Genomic DNA, 23,246 nt, shown 5'->3' with positions numbered 1-23,246 from the left:
AAAGGGTGCAAGCTCAGGGCCATCATCCTGACACCTCGCTTTACTACCTGGTAATTCAACTGGAAGAAGCATGCAGGATGGGAAATCAGTCTTTCAGATGTTACTGTCAACGCCTGTTCCAGGTCCAGTGTTCTCCAAGTAGTACAGCTAGGATCAAGATGACTGGAGCCTGAGCTTTGAGAAAACAGCAATAGTGGTATCCAGAGTAAGTCCTCACAGGTTCACTTTAAAACTGAACTCCAGGCTAACAGCTAAATCCACAAATGTATTACATATCCAGCAGCTATTTTACCTGAAAAGGATTTGTATTTTGTCCATCCAACCATGAGACTTACACAGATTTAGCAGGCTAGTGACCTGACTTTCTCCTGTTGTGATTGACCAGGGAAGCTAATCGATCCCTCTGCCACTAGCCTGTGACTAGTCAATGCAGCAGCAGACTGATGAGCTAATCCCTCTGCTACATTTAAAAACAAATGTCATAATTTATAATACATACACAGTTGCATTAACTGGCCCCATTTATTTATTTGCCTGAAGTACAGCTTTACACACAATTCTACTCAATGCCAAAAATGTATTGTATGGTTAGATATACACTATATTGCCAACAGTATTGGGACACCTGCCTTTACAAAAATATGAACTTTAATGGCATCCCAGTCTTAGTCCATGGGGTTCAATATTGAGTTGGCCCACCCTTCGCAGCTATAACAGCTTCACCTCTTCAGGGAAGGCTGTCCACAAAGTTTAGGAGTGTGTCTAAGAATGTTTGACCATTCTTCCAGAAGTGCATTTCTGAGGTCAAGCACTGTGGTCAGACGAGAAGGCCTGGCTCACAGTCTCCGATCTAATTCATCCCAAAGGTGTTCTATCAGGTTGACTCTGTGCAGGCCAGTCAAATTCCTCCACCTCAAACTTGCTCATCCACGTCTTTATAGACCTTGCTTTGTGCACTGGTGAAAAGTCATGTTGGAACATGAAGGGGCCATCCCCAAACTGTCTCCACAAAGTTGGGAGCATGAAATTGTACAAAATGTCTTGGTATGCTGACACCATAAGGATTCCCTTCACTGGAACAAAGGGGCCACGCTCAACCCCGGAATCAAAACCCCACACCATAATCTTCACTCCACCAAACTTTGCACTTGGCACAATGCAGTCAGGCAAGGACCGTTCTCCTGGCAACTGTCAAACCCAGACATGTCTATTGGATTGCCAGGCAAAAAAGCATTATTTGTCACTCCAGAGAACACGTCTCCAGTGTTCTAGAACCCAGCGGCGGCATGCTTTACACCGCTGCATCTGATGCTTTGCATTGCACTTGGTGATGTGAGGCTTGAAAGCAGCTGCTCGGCCATGGAAACCCATTACATGATGCTTTCTATGCACGGCTGTGCTAATCTGAAGGCCATACAAACTTTGGAGGTCTTTAGCTATTGACTCTGCAGACAGTTGGCAACTTTTGCATGCTTCTGCATGCGCTGACCCTACTCTGTCATTTTACGTGGCCTACTACTTGCTTCTGCTTTGTTAGAATACCACTAACAGTTGACTGTGGAATATTTAGTAGCAAGGACGTTTCACGGATGGAGTTATTGTACAGGTGGCAACCTATCTTGGTACCACGCTTGAATTCACTGAGCTCCTGAGAGCGACCCATTCTTTCACAAATGTTTATAGAAGCAGTCTGTATGTCTAGGTGTTTGACTTTGTATGCCTGTGGCCATGGAGGTGACTGGACCACCTAAATCCAATGATTTGGAGGAGTGTCCCAATACTTTTGGCAATATAGTGCATCTGCTCTATAAGGAATAGAATAGTTACACTAAATCTACGATTTCACTCAGACAGGCACAACAAGCTACAGTAGCTTATGCTTCTGAAACATGAAAATTGTGGTTTAGAAATCATTATGCTACACAAAAGCACAATAAAAAAAAAAACTAAGGAACTAAAGAAAGAGGAGGTTGAGCATGCATATATTGGAAGGAAAATACCTGCTGTGACTCCTGCAAAAGTAGTATTAATTCCATACGTACAGAGGCCAAACCACCACCATGAGAGCCATGAAGTACACAAAAACTCAGGAACATTCTTAATAGTGATTGAAATTTCAACAGCCACTGACGTCTTTCAAGGAGTTCTTTCCTCTGCTTTGATGTAGCTTGATCCAAAGAGTCATCCAAGCTATCCTCATAAGAATACTGAACAGCTCCCACAGAACTCAGCTCATCCACATTAACACAATAATCACAAATCTTTTGAAGAGCAACAACTGCTCTTTCCAGCCAGCTATACAGCTGATACCTCAGTTTGCCACCATCAACTTCATAACCCGTGGATAATGTTCGCAGCTCCCCAGTAAGAATCTTTAGGCAAGCTCGAAACTTAAGCTGAGCAGCTATCACATCTTCTGTGGGACTGAGAAAATCATTCTCATCAATGCTACAGGATTCTGAGTAACTTGCACTGGTCATCATTTGTTTATTGTTTTCTGTGCTTTGTGAAGGTTTCACATCCTTCATTGAAAACCCAGATGTCAAAGATTCTTCATCTGTGTCACTATCCCACTTTAATTCTAAGGGCTCATCTTCAATAACCGTTGATGGTTGGCTCCAATCAAACAAATTGACAGAATGTGTTTGCTTCCCAGAGGATAAGTCAGATAAACCATTGACCATGGAGCTTGACCAGTCAAAGTCACAAGCTGAGTCTTTCTTTTCTCCAAGTAAGGGAGATACAGGTGTGGAAACTTTACTAGTATCTGCCAGACTTGAAGTTCGAAGTAGAGGCTTCGATTTTTTCACCACTTTGGGCATTTTGGATAATACTTCAAGGGCTAGCATTGGACATCCAGCTTTTAAATGAGCATGTGCAGTGGTGAAAAACAACCTTCTTTCACTTAGGTTAATTTTGTCAGCCAAACCATTTTCCATAGACAGGCACATTTTGGTATAGGACGACTCTGATGAGCCAAAATGGTGTCTCAATAACATGGGATGCGATCTTAAAAAATTATAGAAATTGAAGACTGATGGATCACAACTTGAAGACAGGCTCCAAGAATCATCTGTAAGAGAAATAATTATTATAATTTAGCAATATGGTACAGCAATCTATTTTTTAATGTTGCAATTTTATATTTAATATTGTGCATTATATACAATTTTTAGAAACCACTTTCTTATGAAAGCTAGAATCACAAGTATAAACACCTACTTCACCTTAACTTAATAAGACTCAACTGCTTCTTAGAATGAATGCGGCCCAGAAACAGATGCTATGCTCTTTTGGGCAAATGGTAAATTCCTCTTTTTAATGAAAAAAGATCAGTCCAAAACTACTTCAAGACTGCTCAACTAAGTGCATATAATTGCACACAAAAAATGGGAACCCCTGCTTAAACTGTTACTAAACCCAAGACCCTGCATTCACTATATCTGGTCTCCCACAGTACACAGAACATAGAAATGCAATTATTTTAGTAAATATAAACTGCTAAAAAATCTTCTCATCAGCAGTCTTTTGAATTCAGCAGAGCACTGGTTAACGCTTGCAGGAGACGTTTTCTTTCTGCTCTAGGAAGATGTGAAAGTCCAGACCCTCTGTCTGGACAGTGTTGATCACATAGACTCTCCCAAGAAAAAAAAAAACCTCTAGCAATACACACCAAACTGAGCATGTGACTACAGATTCAGTCTGTATCAGGTGGTCATTTCAAAAAGAGGAGGGGCAGAGAAGAAAGGATCAAACAGCCTTTTACACAATGCAGAGGATTAACCCCTTAGGTTCCACAGTGAGTATAACAAGCATGCTTTACTGCATATACAGACTGATTTTACTGTTGTGGGTTTAGTGACACTTTAACCTCCTCTCTTGAGACTCTTTACAATGCAAACGTAGCAAATGCTCCTGGATGATTAGACTGGCATTGTACCACAAGGCAGTTTGGGACTTCCCAACCTTCAGGCCTATTTTCAGGCTGCTCAAATAACCCATCTAGCTAATACATTGATCAAAGGTTCCACACTCTTGTGGGTGTCTTTCATGCCCTCCCTATGCTATTGGATCACTAATGTGGCTTCCCAATCATTTGCACAACATCCCCCCCCATCCTTTGTCCTATTCTGTCTTACTCTTTAGCTGTCTGGGACAGGCAGAGGGCCTGCAAACCTCTTTCCTCACCTCACACCTTTTTAGACCCTGTCTTTTGCAACCTGGAGTTTTACCGAAACAGTTCAAGTGGTGGATTAATAAAGGACTCTTCTGAATAGAGGATTTCGTAATGGTAATAAAACAAACATTGCAATGCTATCATGAAAAATGGCAAATGCCCACCACTGAAACATTTTGCTGTAAAAACTAATTGTATTCTTTGTTCAAATTAAGCTTAAATTGGTTGTAAGACCACTAACCCTTACAACCTTTGAATTATCCTGTCGAATAAGAGAAGAATATCTCCCTTGAATTAAATGAATGGCAGGAAACTGTTCATGCCGTATCTAAAATATCCATCAATTTGATATTGAAAGAATGTAATTATAAACCACTATTGAGATGGTATCTGGTACCCCGGGTGTCTCTCTCCTTAATGGCTGAGATACAGCAGCCGGAACCATTGGCTCCATCAGCTGTCAATTACAGCCAGTGACTGAGGGTTTGACTGAGCCAAACTCTGTGTGTCTTGTGTCCCACAGACACACAGAGCCTGCTCATAAGCACACACGCATGAGTGCCCCTAGAGGAAGCAGCTTGATCTGAGGGCACTCAGCAAGGGGGAGGGGCCAGAAGCATTGGCGCAAAACTTGAGAAGAGGATAGGGGCTGCTCTGTGCAAAACCATTGCACAGAGCAGGAAAGATTATGTGTTTATTATTTTAAAGAGAAAATGAGCCTTTAGAACCACTTTAGGAAGTTGGTCTGCCTTAAAGGAGTATAGAGTCAGCTGTATTCGTGCATTAATGAGCCCTGGGATGGAAGCGCAGTATGTTTGGTAACAGGACATCTGCATTTGGTGTGAGACACAGGGAGAATGTTTTTACAATTGCACTTTATAATGGATTAATAAAAGGACAATTGTACTGATGTAAGAGATTTGTTTTTTAAATACACTACACTATATAGTTTTGTTTTCTTTGGGAATATTCCGTGGCAGATGTATGAGGAAGGAAAAAAGGAGGAGCACTAATTTGGTGAAGAAGCATATCTGGAGAATTCGGTTATTTCATCAAGCATTGCATGAACCACTGTTTTTTTGGGGGGGAAAATATTTTTATAAGGGAAGGAGGAAGAATTTATTACATAAGAGACCAGAATGCATAGGTATAAACTACTCCTATTTAAATTCGCTGATTTTGCAATGCATATGTGCTGAAATGTGTTGATCAACTGTTGTTTATGGTGTGAATGGACTCTTAACTGATCATGCAGATCAAATGTCACCCCTTTGACCTGCTATGAATGAACAAGAGAAGTTACAATGAAGCCATAAAATATTTGCTTCATTGTATTTCTTATTGACAGACTGATGTTCTGAGTGTCAGCATATACAGTGTAGAGTACAAAGATTTCCTGTGTAAAGAAAACAAATATCAGCTACTGCAGGTAAATGGTAAATGTGGTGGAGAACTGAGTGGGAGAAGGAGGAGCTGGGTGCATTGCACACACCTGTACACCTTAGATGGAGTTTTTTTTTTTTCGGTTATGAGTGGCATGTCCAGTGTCCTTAAGCAGCGAAGTAACAAATGTTGACTTCTACAGCTGGTGTTTTCTAGATAACACAAACCAGCCAGTCAGAAATAACAAGGCCTTGTTCACGTCAGCAGTGAGTGGAGGTAAAAACAGGCAGTTGAGCAGTGGTTTTACTGTCCCCTCACACAGTGCCTCCTTTCTACTTCAATGCAAAAATTGCCTCCCGTTTACTTCAATGCAAAAATCGCCTCCCATTGACTTCAATGCAAAAATCGGCTCCTATTTACTTCAATGCAAAAATGCCTCCCATTGATTTCAATGCAAAAATGCCTCCCATTGACTTCAATGCAAAATCGCCTCCCAATGGTTTCCAAAGCAAAATTGCCGCCCACTGACTTCCAATGCAAACAGACCTCCTATTGCCTTCAATGCAATGTTGCGTCCCTTTGACTTTAATGCAATGTCGCGTCCCTTTGACTTTAATGCAATGTCGCGTCCCTTTGACTTTAATGCAATGTCGCGTCCTTTTGACTTTAATGCAATGTCGCGTCCCTTTGACTTCAATACGTCACGTCCCTTTGACTTCAATGCAAAAAACTCCTGTCAATAGCAATCTTATGTGAACACTTCTCTCAACATGCCACTCTACTCACTTGCGAGTCTGGAACTTGCACAGGAACCTTTTCATAATGGCACACAAAACACGTGGACCGCATCTGTGTGAACCACCTCAATAGGAACTCATAATATCTAGCCTCTTTAGCTGGCTCCAAGACTCAAAGCAAATGTGTCAAGCCCTGTTGCCTTCCAGCTATTTCTGTAAAGCAAACCATTAAAGATTTTTTTTTTTTGAGGGGACACTTTTTTTTTTTTTACACAAACTGTCATGTGTCAGTGTCCCTAATCACCGCCACACCAGTCAAACTGTGCCCTTGATCACTGCCACACCAGTCAAACCTTGCCCCTGATCACTGACACACCAGTTCCAGTGCCCCTGATCAACTCTATACTAGCTTCAGTGCCCCTGATCACCACACTAGTCTCAGTGCCTCTGATCACATCCACTTCAGTCCCAGTGTACCTGATCACCCCTATACTAGCCACAGTGTTCCTGATCACTACCACAGCAGTCATTGTGTCACCAGGACTTCACATGTGTGAAGCTCTTTCAAGAGCTAACCGTGTTTGGAACACTCTTCAGAAAGCATTTGAGAGGCAGTGAAAAAAACAAACCACCAACAGCAGGGGGAGCCAACTAAGCATAGTATGTTTAGTATTTCTTTATTAAAAATACTAACTAACATGTAGAGCAAAAAAGATTTAAAAAAGGAACATTTCATGTGGCTTATAATCCCTCTGTGCTGTGGCACTCTGTGGTAAGAAAGGGGACGCTGACAAGCCAATCCAGGAATTTTTGGAACCACGCTGGAATGCATACAGGACCTGGGAGGGCCAACCAGAAGGGGAATGGCTAGATATTTCAGAGCGTTCTAGCCCTTTCCTCAAGCTAATGGGTCACAATTGGAAGGCATACAGGGGGTATAATCCCTTCAACAGGTGAGAAGCAAACCATTGCAGCCATGTCAGGTGTACACCCAAGTCACTGCCTTTGCAGCTAAAGTGAGGTAGCAGATGAGGGGTGGTACATTTTGTGTAATCAAAATACATTTTCATTTTCTTTCCTGCATTTTCCAAAAAAACTTGTGGCAAAAAAATGACTTTAAAAAAAAAATCTTGCATCTTGGAAAATACCTGTGTTTGCTTTTCAAAATGGGGTCATTTTATGGGTGTTTTCACTATCCTGGTGCTCCAGGGCATCCAAAAATAGGTAGGCAGGAAATTAGATGTACAGTTTACATATAACTTATACTCCTTGAAATCCCAAAGGTGCTCCTTGGATTTTGGGTCCCTGACTCTTATTAAATACTGAGGACTGTCTACTTTACAAAAAGAAGGAGTATCTTGGGGGACGGGGGGCTGGGTACTTGTATTGTCCTGGCATTTTAGGGCCTCAAGAAATAGGAGAGACTATCAGTACATCAGGAGTAATTGGTTTTCAAAATAAATAAATAAATATATCACACACACACATACATACACACACATCACACATACACAGTGCCTTGAAAAAGTATTTATACCCCTTGAAATTTTCCACATTTTGGCATGTTAAAACAAAAAACGTAAATGTATTTTATTGGGATTTTATGTGATAGATCAACACAAAGTGGTACATAATTATTAAGTGGTAGGAAAATCATAAATGCTTTTCAACATTTTTGACAATTGAATATGTGAAAAGTGTGGCGTGCATTTGTATTCAGCCCCCCTGAGTCAATACCTTGAATTACCACCTTTCGCTGCAATTACAGCTGTAAGTTTTATTGGGTATGTCTCTTACCAGCTTTGCACATCTAGAGAGTGAAATGTTTGCATGTTCCTTTTTGCAAAATAGCTCAAGTTCTGTCAGATTGGATAGACAGCGTCTGTGAACAGCAATTTTCAAGTCTTGCCGCAGATTCTCAGTTGGATTTAGGTCTGGACTTTCACTGGGCCATTCTAACACCTGAATATGCTTTGATTTAAACCATTCCATTGTAGCTCTGGCTGTATGTTTAGGGTCGTTGTCCTGCTGGAAGGGGAACCTCTGCCCCAGTCTCAAGTCTTTTGCAAACTAACAGGTTTTCTTCTAAGATTGCCCTGTATTTGGCTCCATCTCCCCATCAACTCTGACCAGCTTCCCTGTCCCTGCTGAAGAAAAGCATCCCCACAACATGATACTGCCCCCACGTTTCACGGAGGGGATGGTGTTCAGGGTGATGTGCAGTGTTAGATTTCTGCCAAAGTTCAATTTTGGTCTCATCTAAGCAGAGCATCTTCTTCCACATGTTTGCTATGTCCCCCACATGGCTTCTCGCAAACTGCAAATGGGACTTCTTATGGCATTCTTTCAACAATGGCTTTCTTCTTGCCTTTCTTCCATAAAGGCCAGATTTGTGGAGTGCATGAATAATAGTTGTACTGTGGACAGATTCTTCCACCTGAGCTGTAGATCTCTGCAGCTCCTCCAGAGTTACCATGGGCCTCTTGGCTGCTTCTCTGATTAATGCTCTCCTTGCCAGGCCATGTCTTGGTAGGTTTGCAGTTGTGCTATATTCTTTCCATTTTTGAATGATGGATTGAACAGTGCTTTGTGAGATGTTCAAAGCTTGGGATATTCTTTTATAACCTAACCCTGCTTTAAACTTCTCCACAACTTTATCTCTGACCTGTCTGGTGTTCCTTGGCCTTCATGATGCCGTTTGTTCACTACTGTTCTCTAACAAACTTCTGAGGGCTTCACAGAACAACCGTAATTATACTGAGATTAAATTACACACAGGTGGACTCTATATACTAATTAGGTGACGCCTAAAAACAATTGGTTCCACTAGATTTTAGTTAGGGGTATCAGAGTAAAGGGGGCTAATTATAAATGCACGCCACACTTTTCAGATATTTATTTGTAAAAAATGTTGAAAACACAGCTCAGCATAAATGAGTACACCCCAACAAATTTGTCAGAAAACCTTCACTTTCCTCTCAGAATCAACATTTTCTATGGGACACAAGATTAGTTAATTTGTACACACAAAAAAGTATTTTTCCTAACAAATTCCTTCAAGACTATGCTGCAAAAATGAATACACCCCAATGAAAGGCAAAGCTACATTTTAGACAACAAAGTCCTAATTAACAAGAATTCAACTACAGGTGAGTCTAATTAGTCATTAAACAGGTGTCCAGCAGACAGTTGATTATAAAAGGGCGTTACTTAAAGAAAACCCCTTCCCATTTCATGCTGTCACCACATGGAGGAGAAATGTCACAAGGCCTGAGAAAGAAAATAATTTCTTTGCACGGGAAAGGGGAAGGCTAGCAGAAGATCAGCAAACCTTTACTTATCAGAATATTGTAGCAAAAGTAACACAAAAATTTTACAAAGATGGAACTGCAACTATCTCACAGAGATGTTCAATCCATTTACGGAAGTTAATACCTCGACAGGGGCATCTTCTGATGAGACGGGATGAGGAAAATTGACATGCAAGTTCACTGCGGTTAGCTAAAGCAGTACAAAGCCAAACTGGGGTGATTGTTTCCTGTGACACTAAATGGTGTACACTGTAGAGGAACGGCATGCATGGGTGGAAAAATCTCCTAAAATCCATGCACAAAAAAAGACTGCCTAGAATTTGCCCAGGCATATGTTGAAATAGAAGGAGACTACTGGGATTTTGTATTCTGGAGTGATGAGAGAAAGAAATGTTTTTTGAACTGATGGCTTCAAAACTGTATGGTGTCACAAAGGTAAGAAGACAAAGAAAAATGCATGGAGCCTACAGTGAAACATGGTGGTGGCAGTGTCCTTCTGTGAGGCTGCAGGAGTGCTGCTGGCATCAGTGAGCTGCATTTCAATGATGGTTTCATGAATTCACAGATGTACCGCTCTATCTTGAAAGACAAGATGCTACCATCACTCCATGCCCTTGGTCTTCTTACACTTTTCCAACATGTCAATGATCCAAAACACACATCTAAGGGCACTGATGCATTTCTGAAGAAGAAAAGGGTGAACGTGATTCAGTGGCCAAGTATGTCTCCTGATCTGAACCCAATCTATGGGGGAATTCTGAAGAGACAAGTTGAGCATCACTCTCCATCCAGCATCCAGGCTGTAAAAGAGGTAATTATTGAAGCACGGAAAAAAATAGATTTTCTAATATGTTGCCAACTTTGCATTCCATGCCTAGAAGATTTGGTGCTGTCCTTACAAATCATGGAGGTCATACAAAATACTAGATGTTGTAGTTTTTGTTGTGAGGTGTATTAATTTTTGCATCAACTAATTTGAGTAAAACTGAAGATTTTGTAATCTGTTATATTAACCTTTCATGTAATGAGCTAAACAAATCTTCTATAACACTCACTTTTGTCAACATTTTTATAATTGTTTTTGTGTTCATTAAGATATTGATTAAAATTTTACTTTTCCAAAGGGGTGATACTCATTTACGATGAGCACTGTATATACCCACCATCGTTTGTAGACTCTAATATTCACACAGAGTAAATAATATACACTGATTTGGGTTATATTTTTACCAAAGAAATGTAGCAGACTATATTTTGGCCTAAATTTATGAAGAATTATTTTATGCAAAATTTGATAAAACTAGATAGACGTGTTTTATTTCAAAAATTGATAGATTTTGTTTTTATAGCATCAAATAAAAAAGACAATGGTGATAAAATACCACCAAAAACAAGCTCTGCCTAAAAAAACAAATAAAAAAAAAAAATATAACATTTTATTTAGGTACATGACTTTTGAGTTGCATGACTGAGTAGTTGTCAAACTAGGACAGTGCTGAAAATGGCCTGGGCAGTAAGGGGGTGAAAGCACCAAGTATTGAGGTGGTTAAAAGTCTTTACAGGTTACCAGTTTAGTCACAAAGGAGGTTTGTTGCTAAAATTATTGCTCTCACTCTGATGTTCATGCTAATACCTCACGGGTGTGGTGTGATGACCGTTTACATGTGTGTGCAGAACGTACGTGCGCGTTCGTAATTCCACATGAGCACGGAGTGCTTTCAATTTTTTTTTATTATTTATTTTACGTTACATCTTTAACACCATTTCACCTAGACTCCAGAACTCTCCTCTGACCTCTAAAGCATCTGATCAAACCAAGATTGGTTTGATCAGATGATTTCACAAGCAGGTAATGGCTTATTTACACGAGACTAAAATCAGTGACAAAATCCTCATTGTTTCTGATGTTACACAGTGAGAGGAGCAACATCAGTGTGTGTTTCAGGAAGTGGATGCTGACAGTTGCCAAGAGAGCCCGGTAAAGGCAGTATTGGGAGGAGAGGGCCCCCTTTCGCCAGCTGTAAAAAAAAATCTAGCCACTTTATAGGCTGTAGGGAATTGCCAATTGAAAAAGAAAACTTTAACCGAGATCATGATTGTAGCCTCCACCATGATCCCGCTACAATCACTTCAAGCTTAGGGAATTTATAAATGGCTTAAGGATGGGAAGTGGTTAATACTGACTTTCAAGTAATGAAAAATGTTGTAACAAAACATAATGCTAAATATGCTCTGCTGTAAATTCGAATTGTGCTTACCTTCTTCATCCCTAACTAGCTGCTTAAGTAAGGTATCCAGAGCGTGCTTGTATTCCTCCAAGATCCAGTAAGCCATGCTCCTCACAAAAGGGTCTGAATGCATGTTGGAGAGACTGGGCTCTCGGGCATGTGAATCTATTCCCAGAACTCTCTTTTGAAGAATAGATTTATATGTTGAAGATTTTTCAAATTCAGTCTCATACAGCCTTGATATCACCAGTGCAAGCTGAATGTCATGTAGCTTTTCAAGGCAAACCTGCAAAATAATTATTTATAACATAAAACAAACATAAAATAAACACCATTACTTCCTTTATTTTCTATTCCTTTCGGCTTCTCCTCTCTCTAAACTTTGACTTGCCTGTATCCATCTCTGGACTGGAATGGCCCAATAATATAGAACTTTCACAAGACAACAAGCTCACACATGGAGAAACAGCAGCCCACTGAACTTCAGTGAATGGTTGTGCAGGGGTGGAATGTGAGCAGAAGTTTGACCACTGGAGGAGAGCAGGAGTTTCAGCACTCGTGCCTAGTGTGGTCAATTTTAACAGGAAAGCAAAGGGACTTTCAGGAACACCAGGTATTTCACACAAAGGAAGCAATACAAAGAGAAAAGGATACTTTTTCATACAAGTACATTGTACAGCAGGGACATATCAAGAATTTGAAATGTTGGATTTACATATTCTTTAAGTACTCATTAAACACAGTACTGCTCATAATATCCCCAAAGCCTTTGTTGAAATATCAGATATCCTAATGTACTCCAAGGGCATAAAGAACTGGCTGTCATAAACACATATAGGTCATTTTACTATGAAACTTTTGTACCTGGTGTGGCATTGAATCCACATTATCTCTAACTGGTAAATTGTATGCATCACGTGTGTGCCTTACAAAAAAGGTAGAACTTTGGTTCTTATAAATCAGAGTAATACATACTAATTTTCAGTCTAACACACCTTCGACATATAAAGTTATGGCTGAAAATATATAGCCTACTCATACCTCCACTGCATCCTTCAGAGATCCAGCCAGAAGGAAAAATGCTGCGGAATGCTCAAAACGCTGTTTCCCAAGCAGAGAGAAAGCATTCTTCAGGGCTGCTGTCCTCCATCTTTCTTCATTAAAATTATTCCCAAAAAACTGAGTCATCTTTGCATCTTTTTGAGATCTTTAACAAAAATCAACACAGAACAAAGGGCGTTAAACAGAAAATCCAGTGTAAATAAAGTTCCTAATGCGTCTTGAATTTAAAAAAGTATTTCAAGAGAAGAAACCATAACCTGTTTCCGGAGGGAAAATTACAGAATAAATATCTCCAATAAGATGCAAAGCTATGGTCAAATGTTGGATTAAAGCGTAAGTGAAAGACTTAAATGAAAATGCGGAGTCATGGTTCCCAGGGACTTTCAGCTTCACCGGGTCTTCTTTCCAGGTTCTCGGGTTGCAGACGCTTTGCATGTGCCCAGGAGTCTCGGCAGCGGCATGGCCCACAATGGACGGCACACAGTCTACTGACAGCGTAGTGCGCATGCGCCAGTGACATCACCGGCACTGCTAAAAGTAAATATCTTCTAAACGGTGCATGTTCAGGAGCTAATTACAGTACCTACAGGTAAGCCTTATTACCTGTAGGTAAAAACATTAAAAAAAAGAGACTTTACTACCACTTTAAAGCATAGATTCTTTCAAAGCTTTGGTGTATAAAGCAGGGCAACAACCACCCCACTATATCTATAGCTCTCCTCTATCTGTTTAACCCATACTGGCGTATATATGTTATAAATACGAATATTATAATACAGGATTTACATAGCACCAATAGTTTACGCAGCACTTTACAATATAAAAGGTACACAGTACAGTTACAATACAACAAAACAAAGGTTAAGAGGGACCTACTCATAAGAGCTTAAAATCTAATTGGGTGAGGCAAGTGTTAAAAAAAAAAGAAGAAAAAAAAAGGGTAAATATTGAGGGATGAGCAGTTGTTAGGTGGAAGTGGGATAGGCATCCCTGAAGAGGCGAGTTGTCAGGGATCGCCTAAAGGTGGCCAGAGTGGCAGATAGCCAGTTAGATTGAGGTACAGAGTTCCAGAGGATAGGAGAGGCTTTGCAGAAGTCCTGGAGATGGGCATGGGAGGAGGAGATAAGAGAGCCAGAGAGTGGTGGACATGGTGTTGCTGTTTCCCCTTTGACTTCAATATTTTTTGGATATGTTAACGCTAGGCACGCGTTTAGCACGTGATCATTATTTCATTTCAATGGCCAGAATAAATTATTCTGGCCAATGAATTTAACACCTAAGTGCTTGATGTGCCTAAACACATTGCATGCATTTAAAAGCTTCAAGCATTGTTTTCTGCCAAAACAACTCCACTCGGAGGAACAGCATCTAACAAAGTTAGTGTGCACAAGGCTTAAGTGTGCTTACTCAAAACTATGCTGAACACAAATTACAGTCACATATTCTTTTGATCTTGAAAAGCACCTGCTATAGTAACATTTATTCTGGATAATGCACAGAAAACGAGAAGATGGTTTGGCAGTTGTATTTGCAATTCTATTTGGTTTCAAAATCAAATGAGTATGTGAAAGCAATTTGTTAGTAATTTAAATTAACTTCATTACTCAAGCATCTCTAGGATCTTCTTTATTACATACAAGCATCCTCTGCATTAGATTAGAGTTTTTCTCAAATCGGGCTCTTGAAAGTATCTATTTGCCTTGTTTGCCACAAGGTTTTTCGTACGACAAATGCGCTTCGATCACACATTGTGTGATTCAGTTTGTGTGAACGCCAACGTGTTTATCATTTGAAAAAACGCATGGCAATCATGTGAAAATTATCCTGCATTTTCAGGTGCCATTAAAATGAATGGCACCTGAACATGCCGATGAGCGATTTCACATTATAACAGAAGTTTTGAAATCATGGGCAAAATCGTGACTATTCCATTCGCAATTCAAAGCACTAATACATCAGCAAAGTCTAAACTGAACCTAGTCTGACTTTAGCATAGTGCCTGTAATACCTAAAATAGTGTTAGTACTGTAGTTTCTGTTAAGGTTTATTTCCTCTTAAATAGATATTTTCAATTTCATTTAATGCATTTCTTCCCTGTCAAATATTTGTGTATTTTATTATTTAGTCAAATAAAGATATTATATAGTGGTTTTTATTTATTGAGTGCCTTTTGAAAACTAGGGGTAAGGTAGAGCCCAAATCCATTTTTTGTCAGTTTGGAGACAATTTCACATTTTAATCATTTTTCAAAACTGTGATATGTGAAGGAGGCTTAAATTGTTTAAGATTCTGCAGCCAGATCTACCAAGCTCCTGGGGAAGACTTAAATAAATTGTTCTATGTAAGCTTCTTCTCATACCCAAAAGTGCAGAGGAAACTTTAAAGCAGTGGTTCTCAACCTGTGGGTCGCAACCCCTTTGGGGGGTCGAACGACCCTTTCACAGGGGTCCCCTAAGACCATCAGAAAACACATATTTCCGATGTGTAAAGAGCAGCTACTGTGTAGAAAGCAGCTACTGTGTTGAAAGCAGCAGTATTGGAGGTAAAACGACACTCATGAATTATAATTACTGGGTAAATAATTTTATGGTTGGGGGTCACCACAACATGAGGAACTGTATTAAAGGGTCACGGCATTAGGAAGGTTGAGAACCACTGCTTTAAAGGGTGGTGCAAGAAACAAAGGAGACACTATTTTGTGTTTCACAGAACTGAATTAATGCCATTCAAAAAATTACACTGCCTTTCTTTCACAGCTCCAACGCAGACCTGGAAGTGACAAATTACAACTCTTCTTTAGGTTCAAAATTATCATGCTTGACTGGAATGTAACATTTGTTTTTCCAGTAAGTATTAAAAGTAAACAATTAGTAAAAGTACAAAAATAAATCTGATGAAGCTAATGTACAGTATTATTCTACTGAAAAGGGGGCATCATAAAACATGGCACAACAATATCAAATAAAACACTCAGCGATTAGTGGAATGAAAACATATCTTCAAGATGCTGAAAAACTAGTACTACTTTCAAAAAAATAAATAAATAAAAAGGCATGCATTTCTCACCTATACAGTCCCCATATTACAGCTTTCTTCTTCATTGCCAGGTAAAAAATTGCTGCATCTAAGGGATCATTATGACGTTGAAAAGCTGCCTTTGCAACCTGGAATGGCAACAATCACACAATAAGGTTTCCCTATTCGGTACTTTCATCACAATTTCATGGCACTACATAGACCTAGGAGTGACATTGACTGGCTTTAAACGGCATACTAAAAGTGATGTGTGTCCTATAAACACAGCAAAGCGGACATTCTTTAGCCCAGCTGTGAACATTTGTGATTCTCATTGTTGCATATTTTATGTAGCCCAACTTTCACAGCGGAAGTTAAAAGCAAACCTATCAATGCTAAAAGCACAGAGCTGTAGGAAGTTTGAAGCATCACTCTGAGCAAAACCCTTTTAAAGGATATGTTCACCTTTTGACCAAGAGTAACAAATGCACATTTTTTTGCAAGGAAAAAATGTGCATTTATAATTTCTGGTTGCAGGAGCCTGTAAAGCATTAAACCAGCAATCAGCAGATTGCTGGTGCCATGCAGGTCTCCTGCAGACCTGCCAGTATATCTGTCCTGTACAAAAAAGCAGATATACTGAGAAAAAGATTCAATGAACTACTACGGTGCTCTACAGCAGTAAACAGCAGCTGCAGCATTGGGAACATGTTACATGTTCCACCCAAAGGTGAACTTATCCTTTAATTTTATAAGGAATTTGTGCCATATAAGATGACAATGAACATTCAGGTATACTAGAAGCTTACCATTTTCTCCACTGGAAATGCAAGTAAATATAAAGGAAAAAAGAGCATTTTCCGTTCTAACATTATGCTACAAAGAACCTAGTATATTTGTGCCTATTTGCATCAAAATATTTTACAAGATGAAGCCAATTTTCAACTTTGCACAGTATGAATACTCAAAGAACCTGTGATACCAGGAACGAGAGGCTTTCAGGCAAACAGGACTTTAAACACCCATCAGTACCAATAGAAAAATGGCATGTTGTGATACATTTATATTTTAAACTCAAAGTCTGAATATAAAGCAATTGAGGGACACCATATAATAGAAACTTTAAAATGCTTTACATTTTTACAACCCCAATTCCAAAAATGTTTGGATGCTGTGTAAAATCCACATAAAAACAGAATGCAATGATCTGCAAATCTCATAAACCCATATTTTATTCACAATAGAAAACATACCAAATGTTTAAACTGAGAAAATGTACCACTGTAAGAAAAAAATAAAGGTACCTCTGGAACTGATGGCAGCAACACGTTTTAAAAAGTTAGAACAGGGCAACAAAAAGCTGGCAAATAAGTGGCACTAACATGGAAGAGCTGGAAGAACATTTTCAACTAATTAAGTTAAATTTTCAATAGGTCAGTAACATGACTGGGTATAAAAAAAAAAAAAAAAAAAAAAAAAGCATCTCAGCGAGTTATGAGTGTCTCAAATGTAAAGATGGGCAATCTGTGAAAATCCACGTCTAAAAATTGTTGAACAATTTCAGAATAATGCTCTTCAATGTAAAATTGCAAAGACTTTAAATATATCATCATCTACAGAACATATCATCATCAAAAGATTCAGAGAATCTGGAGAAATCTCTGTGTACAAGGGACAAGGCCGAAACGCAGTACCGGATGCACGTGACCTGAGACAGCACTGCAATAAAAACAAGCATGATTCTGTCATGAACATCACTGCAAGAGCTCAGAAATACTTCACAAAATCCCCATCTGTGAATACAGTTTGCCATGCCATTCAGAAATGCAAGTTTCTAGCATACAAAGAAGCCATATCTAAACATGATCCAGATACGCCACCATTTTCTCTGGTCCAAAGCACATTTAAAATGGCTTGTTGTAAAGTGGAAAACTGTTCTGTGGTCAAACAAATCAAAATTTGACATTTTTGGCAACCATGGGCATGGTGTCCTCTGGACTAAAGAGGTGAGGGACCTTCTGGTTTGTTATCAGTGCTCAGTTCAAAGGCCTGCTCCTCTGATGGTATGGGGATACATTCGTACACATGGATTGGGCAGCTTGCACTTCTGGAAAGGCACCATCAATGCTGAAAAATATATTCAGGTTTTAGAGCAGCATATGCTCCTACCCACCAGATGCCTTTTTCAGGGAAGGTCTAGCATATTTGAGAAGGGCAATGCTAAATTGCATACTGCATCTATGACAACAGCATGGCTTCGCAGTAGATGAGTCCAAGGCATTTAACTGGCCTGCTTCGTCCAGAACTTTCACCAACTGAAAATACTTTATGCATCTTAAAAATAAAAAAATTATGACAAAGAAGACCCAAGACTGCGGAGCAGTTGGAATCCTTTCAGGCACCAATGGGACAACATTCTTCTACCAAAACGTCTGCAACTGGTCTCCTCAGTTCCCAGACACTTACAGGTACAGATGGTACACTGTGGTAAACATGGCTCTGTCCCATCTTTTATAAGATGTGTTTCTGCCAAAATTTTCAATATTACCTTTTTTTCTTCTTAAAACAGTACATTTTCTCAGTTTAAACATTGTATATGTTCTCTATTTTCTACTGTGAATAGAACACGGGTTTATGAGATTTGCAATTGTATTCTGTTTTTATGTAGATTTTACACAGTGTCCCAACTTTTTGGAATTGGGGTTATATACATAACATATCTTGAAGTGAACCATGGGTTCTTCAGCTTGTTTTGCTTTACTATATACTTCACTTGCAGTAACATTTCCCACATTGCCATCTCATATTGAATGCTATACTAATATTGCAAACTACAGCATGGGTCTGATAAGGAATACTATTAAACAAAAACAAACAAACAGAAATAAACGCTTTAAAATGTGCCTCTGATAAAGATTGCTCAAACTCTACTTGGTAATAAACGTCTAGGCCACCAATGACAATGGCAACTTACTCACCTTCTCAATACACTTGCGCAAGTTGTTTGTATTTCTCACCCACCAGCCCACTCCCATCGCCCTCAACTCTGGCCAGGTGGGGTCTCCTTTCTGCATAGGAGGCAGTGTGGAAAGCAGTTCTTCCTCTGCCACAGAATGGAAGGCCCAAGCAAAATGGCTAGTAGACAGGCCTTTAAAGAACAGAGCAGATGGTTGGAAAACAACTCCAATTACTTAGTAAAAGGAAATATGTTGATGTCATTCACATGCAGGAAGTCAACCCTTATCATTGATGTACAAGTGTCATATCTGACAGCTACATATTTGCAAGTTTGTTTCAAGATGGAACTCAACTACTCCTGAATATGACGTACATCACAATATAAGGATAATTTCACAGATGATTCCATATTTGTTCAAATTATAAGCAAGCATTATAAGTAATAATGTACTCCTACTCCAGAACAAAAGAAAAAAAAATTAGGAGGTCATCACAGAGTTCTCTGACCACAAAAAAGAAATAGAAGCATGAAACAATACATAATTTCTATAATGCTTGAACACACTACATATAGGTACACATGTATAGGATCTTTTATCCAGAACCCTATTATCCATGAAAACACTTGTCTCAAACCATACTATCCAGAAATGACATCAGATTCAGTCACAATGCTTTTACTTTGCCAACTATGTCCTTGTCAGGGCGAGTGACAGGTCCTCTTACCATGCCACCATTCCTTCCTCACTGATAATCCCCTTTACTTCACTCATGCACAGCAGTACTTTCAGGTATGGAGGAGTGTGTATCCCTTACTCTCAGGATGCAGTGCTTAGGCTGCAAATTGCCAAGTCACTAAAATGTAACTAAAGGAAAATATTTGTATTTTAAGTTTTGAATAGAGTGAAGGAATAGAAGCCTTGTTAGGTTATTATTATTAGAACGCTAATAAAGGGAAAATTTTCCAATGGGGACATAAGCTCTGGTGACACACCGGGATTCTCTCACTTTAGAGATTTCCTCGCACTTCCTAATTTGGTTATGGGAAAGAAGTGAAGGGAAATTTCCCCAAGGGAACAGAGAGAAAAATTGGAGGGGGTCAACTCATAAACCCCCCCCCCCCCCCTACGCTATCCAAAATGAAAAAAAAAAAATGTTGCCTTTAGTTACACTTTAACTTTATAAGCTCTAACGCAGACTGAGACCTTACACAGGAATAAGACAAAGGGTAGCAACAGATGAACACAGTGGCACTGAAGCACTGTGAAAGTATCAGAAAGTGGGTGGTGAGGAAGGTGACCTGTCAATAGAACCTGACACTTTTCTTCAGGACACTGTACAGAGCACTGTTACACAATTACAATAATGAAACAAAATTTGGAGAAATATTTAATACATGGTGCAGGATACAAGATCCCATGATTGTGTACACACACACACTGCATACTTCAAACACATAGAAGTATAAAAAGGTTTTGCAGAATTCAGGAGCCTGCCAGATACATCAAGCAAACTACAATAACTAAGAACTAGGCAACTTGAGCATCCATTTTCATCAATGGAAGTTAACAAAGGTATTGTGCCTCGGCAATCTGTTAGGCGTATCAGCTGCCTGATTTCTGAAAATGTTCTATATAATATATACAGAATATATACAGACTAATGGGTTTATTCAATAAAAAAGCACAAAGCATTGAAACCAAGTGCAAAGTACAGTAGCAACAACCACATATAACTTTATGAAAGGAATTCTGATTGGCTGCTATGGCTTACTACATTTTGGTATAATGAATAAGCCTGTATATATATTTGAGTAAAACAACACAACTATTTAAACAGTTGTGTTATGGCAAAGGAAGATAAATCTTATTTTCAAGGCATTACTGTAACGAAAGCCTAAAAATAAAAAGCTAATAAATACAACACAAACATAGCACAATGGTTATTCCATGTGTACACCGAAATTAACTTGCCAGCAAATAGTTTTCCAACTTGATCAGCATGAACAAATTGACAGTTACCATAAGAAATTGAAAAGTTAGTGTTAAAAGTTCATTCATAATAAATAAAAAATCCAGTTTTAATGTGGATGAAAACAGGTGTGTGTGTGTGTGTGTGTGTGTGTGTGTGTGTGTGTGTGTGTGTGTGTATACACACACACATACATGCATACATACACATACATATACACCAGCTCTTTGACTATTATACTTTTGTGGAAGATGCCTAATATACCTTTTGCGATTATATTGTATAATATACAATCCTGCTATGCTAGGTGCACCCAGCTAAAATCTACTAACTGCTTCACGGCTGCTTGCAGCGTGGCCACTGATGGTCCAGACATCTGCAGCCTAGAATCCTGTTGCTCCTAAAGTCTAATCTGTCATCAGAGTTCTCATTAGCCCTGTCCAGTGTGGCAGCTTCCTCTGCCAGAATAGTGCAACAAGACCACCAGGATACATTTAATTTCGATCCTGCAAAGTAGCCAAAGAAAAATCCATAACAGATAAAAGACTCAATCAGCTGGAAATGATCCAGCGGGGTTGCCAGCACATCCACATTGCTGTTGAAACAAAATGGCACAAGGAATCCGCCAAAGTATGGAGTAGAAGAGGAGATCCTGGATTAGGATCAGTCCAGAGTTTCATGCCATGCACTTGGCCCAGACTGCTGGTACAGCCTTAGAGCGCAAAAGAAGGTGTTAGGAATACACACTAGATGAAATTTTTTTTTTTTAAACCAAAATTTAGCATCACTTTAAAGGAAGCCCGTGTTCTGTACTCTACGACTAAGAAAAGGTACTTCAGAGCAAAGTTTCCAGAATTATTTAATGCATCATGCCTTGGATTGGAGTCAACCTTATTAATGTGTTTCTATAGGGTAAGACTTCACAAATGCTTTAAGCAATACAGCTAGGTCACCAACTTGCCCATCTTGTGACTGAATGATGAAGGAGAAGCAGCACACTTATCAGGTCATGTCTGTGCTTTCCTTCCTGTAAAAATGTTCAGACTGCTTACGGACAATACTGTGCAACAAACAGAGCCCAGGTTTTCTGAGTGCTGCCTTTTCTTTCCCAGTGTGCAAAAGAGCTTCTGCAGAGGGGGTTATAAGAGACAAACATCAGGACATATTGGGAAATGCAACAAGTTCACTTCAATGCCAGCCCTTTAGCTGCTTATAATTGCTTTCCTTTTACTGCTATTAGTCCATTCTATTATTAGAGAGAAGCAGTCCTGTGTACAGCCCATTTCACAATTTCCAAGCTTACACACAGGACTGAGGAATCTCTGGCTGCCCCATGTGACAGTGCTCTGCGTCTAAGCAGCCAACTACCATGCACCACTGCTGTCACATGGAAAGGGAGTCGTCTTTTTTTTTTTTTTTTTAGCTCCCAGTAGCTTAAGGAAATGGTAAGAGCAAAAAGGAACAAAGGTTGATGCTATTGTTGGGGCCACCATTAAAGTTAACCAGTTGCCTATCTCTGCTTGGACAAACTAAGTATTTTTGCTTTAAGCAGGGATGCTGATCACATATTCTAAAACACCAATGTTTAGTTGATGGCTACATAGAAATAAGTGTTGATATTACTATTGCATCAAAACTTTCCTAGCAGTTTATTTAAGCAAGGGCTAACGGCTTACTCACCAATAAGGCATCAAAAGCCACTGCATTTTTTGGACATAAACAAAAAGTCAACAGACTAAATGGCACAGGGCACACACAAAGGAAATTTACTCTGAAATTATTAAGAGGCGAGCATCCTAGAGCATATAGGTTACTTAATCTAGTCTGATTGAAAATTGCAGAGGGAGCTTTATACGAAACACCTTAGAGCTTACTTTTCAACACTGACTGGAATATACTGACAAACCCCTCATTTTCTTTTCTCCAGTGGTAATGCATCAGCCTTTCTTCGTCAGTCAGACTAAGTGCTGCTAAATCAAAGACCATAAGCAAGGAGTCATTTAAATCACCCTCAAACTATAGAGCTTAGTTACCTTGATGCGAGAGCTGAATTCGGTATGCTGGTGGAAGGGATGTAGTGAGAAACGTATGAAGCCGAACAGCTAGGAAAAACTTCAGTCCACATTCATCAAGAGTCTCACCACCTATTAAGAAAACCCCGCTTGAATTGTGTAAAACAGCAAGATCAACTTACAACAATTTTATCAAGTATTAACCCAAAAAAAAAAAAAAAAAAAAGGTAAAAAAGTATTTTTAACTTACCAATAAAGTTTTTCCTGGAGTACTGAAGCAAAGTATAAGACGGTCTTCTTTTCTTTATATTATTAAAACTGGGTTAGACTATGTGCAGCTACCTTCAGATGATTGGACACAGGACAAAAAAAAAAAAAACCAAAACTACAAA

The 23,246-nt window shown here is 39.3% G+C and overlaps 1 protein-coding gene across 2 annotated transcripts in view; it reads right to left on the bottom strand.

Moving 5' to 3' along the window:
- The window catches only part of DMXL1 (Dmx like 1), a 222,789-nt gene that overhangs the window by 85,544 nt on the left and 113,999 nt on the right, over positions 1-23,246 (bottom strand). For both annotated transcript variants that reach the window (XM_089673106.1, XM_089673173.1), the window contains exons 19-24: positions 22,876-22,986; positions 18,892-19,061; positions 15,965-16,062; positions 12,878-13,043; positions 11,867-12,122; positions 2,001-3,073 (exon numbers count right to left, since the gene is read on the bottom strand). In XM_089673106.1, coding sequence (XP_089529232.1) covers positions 2,001-3,073; positions 11,867-12,122; positions 12,878-13,043; positions 15,965-16,062; positions 18,892-19,061; positions 22,876-22,986 — 1,874 coding nt within the window. The remainder of the gene's footprint in view (positions 1-2,000; positions 3,074-11,866; positions 12,123-12,877; positions 13,044-15,964; positions 16,063-18,891; positions 19,062-22,875; positions 22,987-23,246) is intronic.

This window comes from Staurois parvus, unplaced genomic scaffold (assembly GCF_062004578.1).
Source record: "Staurois parvus isolate SC_StPar_1 unplaced genomic scaffold, SC_StPar_1.0 ptg000004l, whole genome shotgun sequence".
Classification (NCBI taxonomy): domain Eukaryota; kingdom Metazoa; phylum Chordata; class Amphibia; order Anura; family Ranidae; genus Staurois; species Staurois parvus.
The sequence above is the reverse complement of the archived record's forward strand: the minus strand, read 5'-3'. Positions and strand labels throughout refer to the sequence as shown.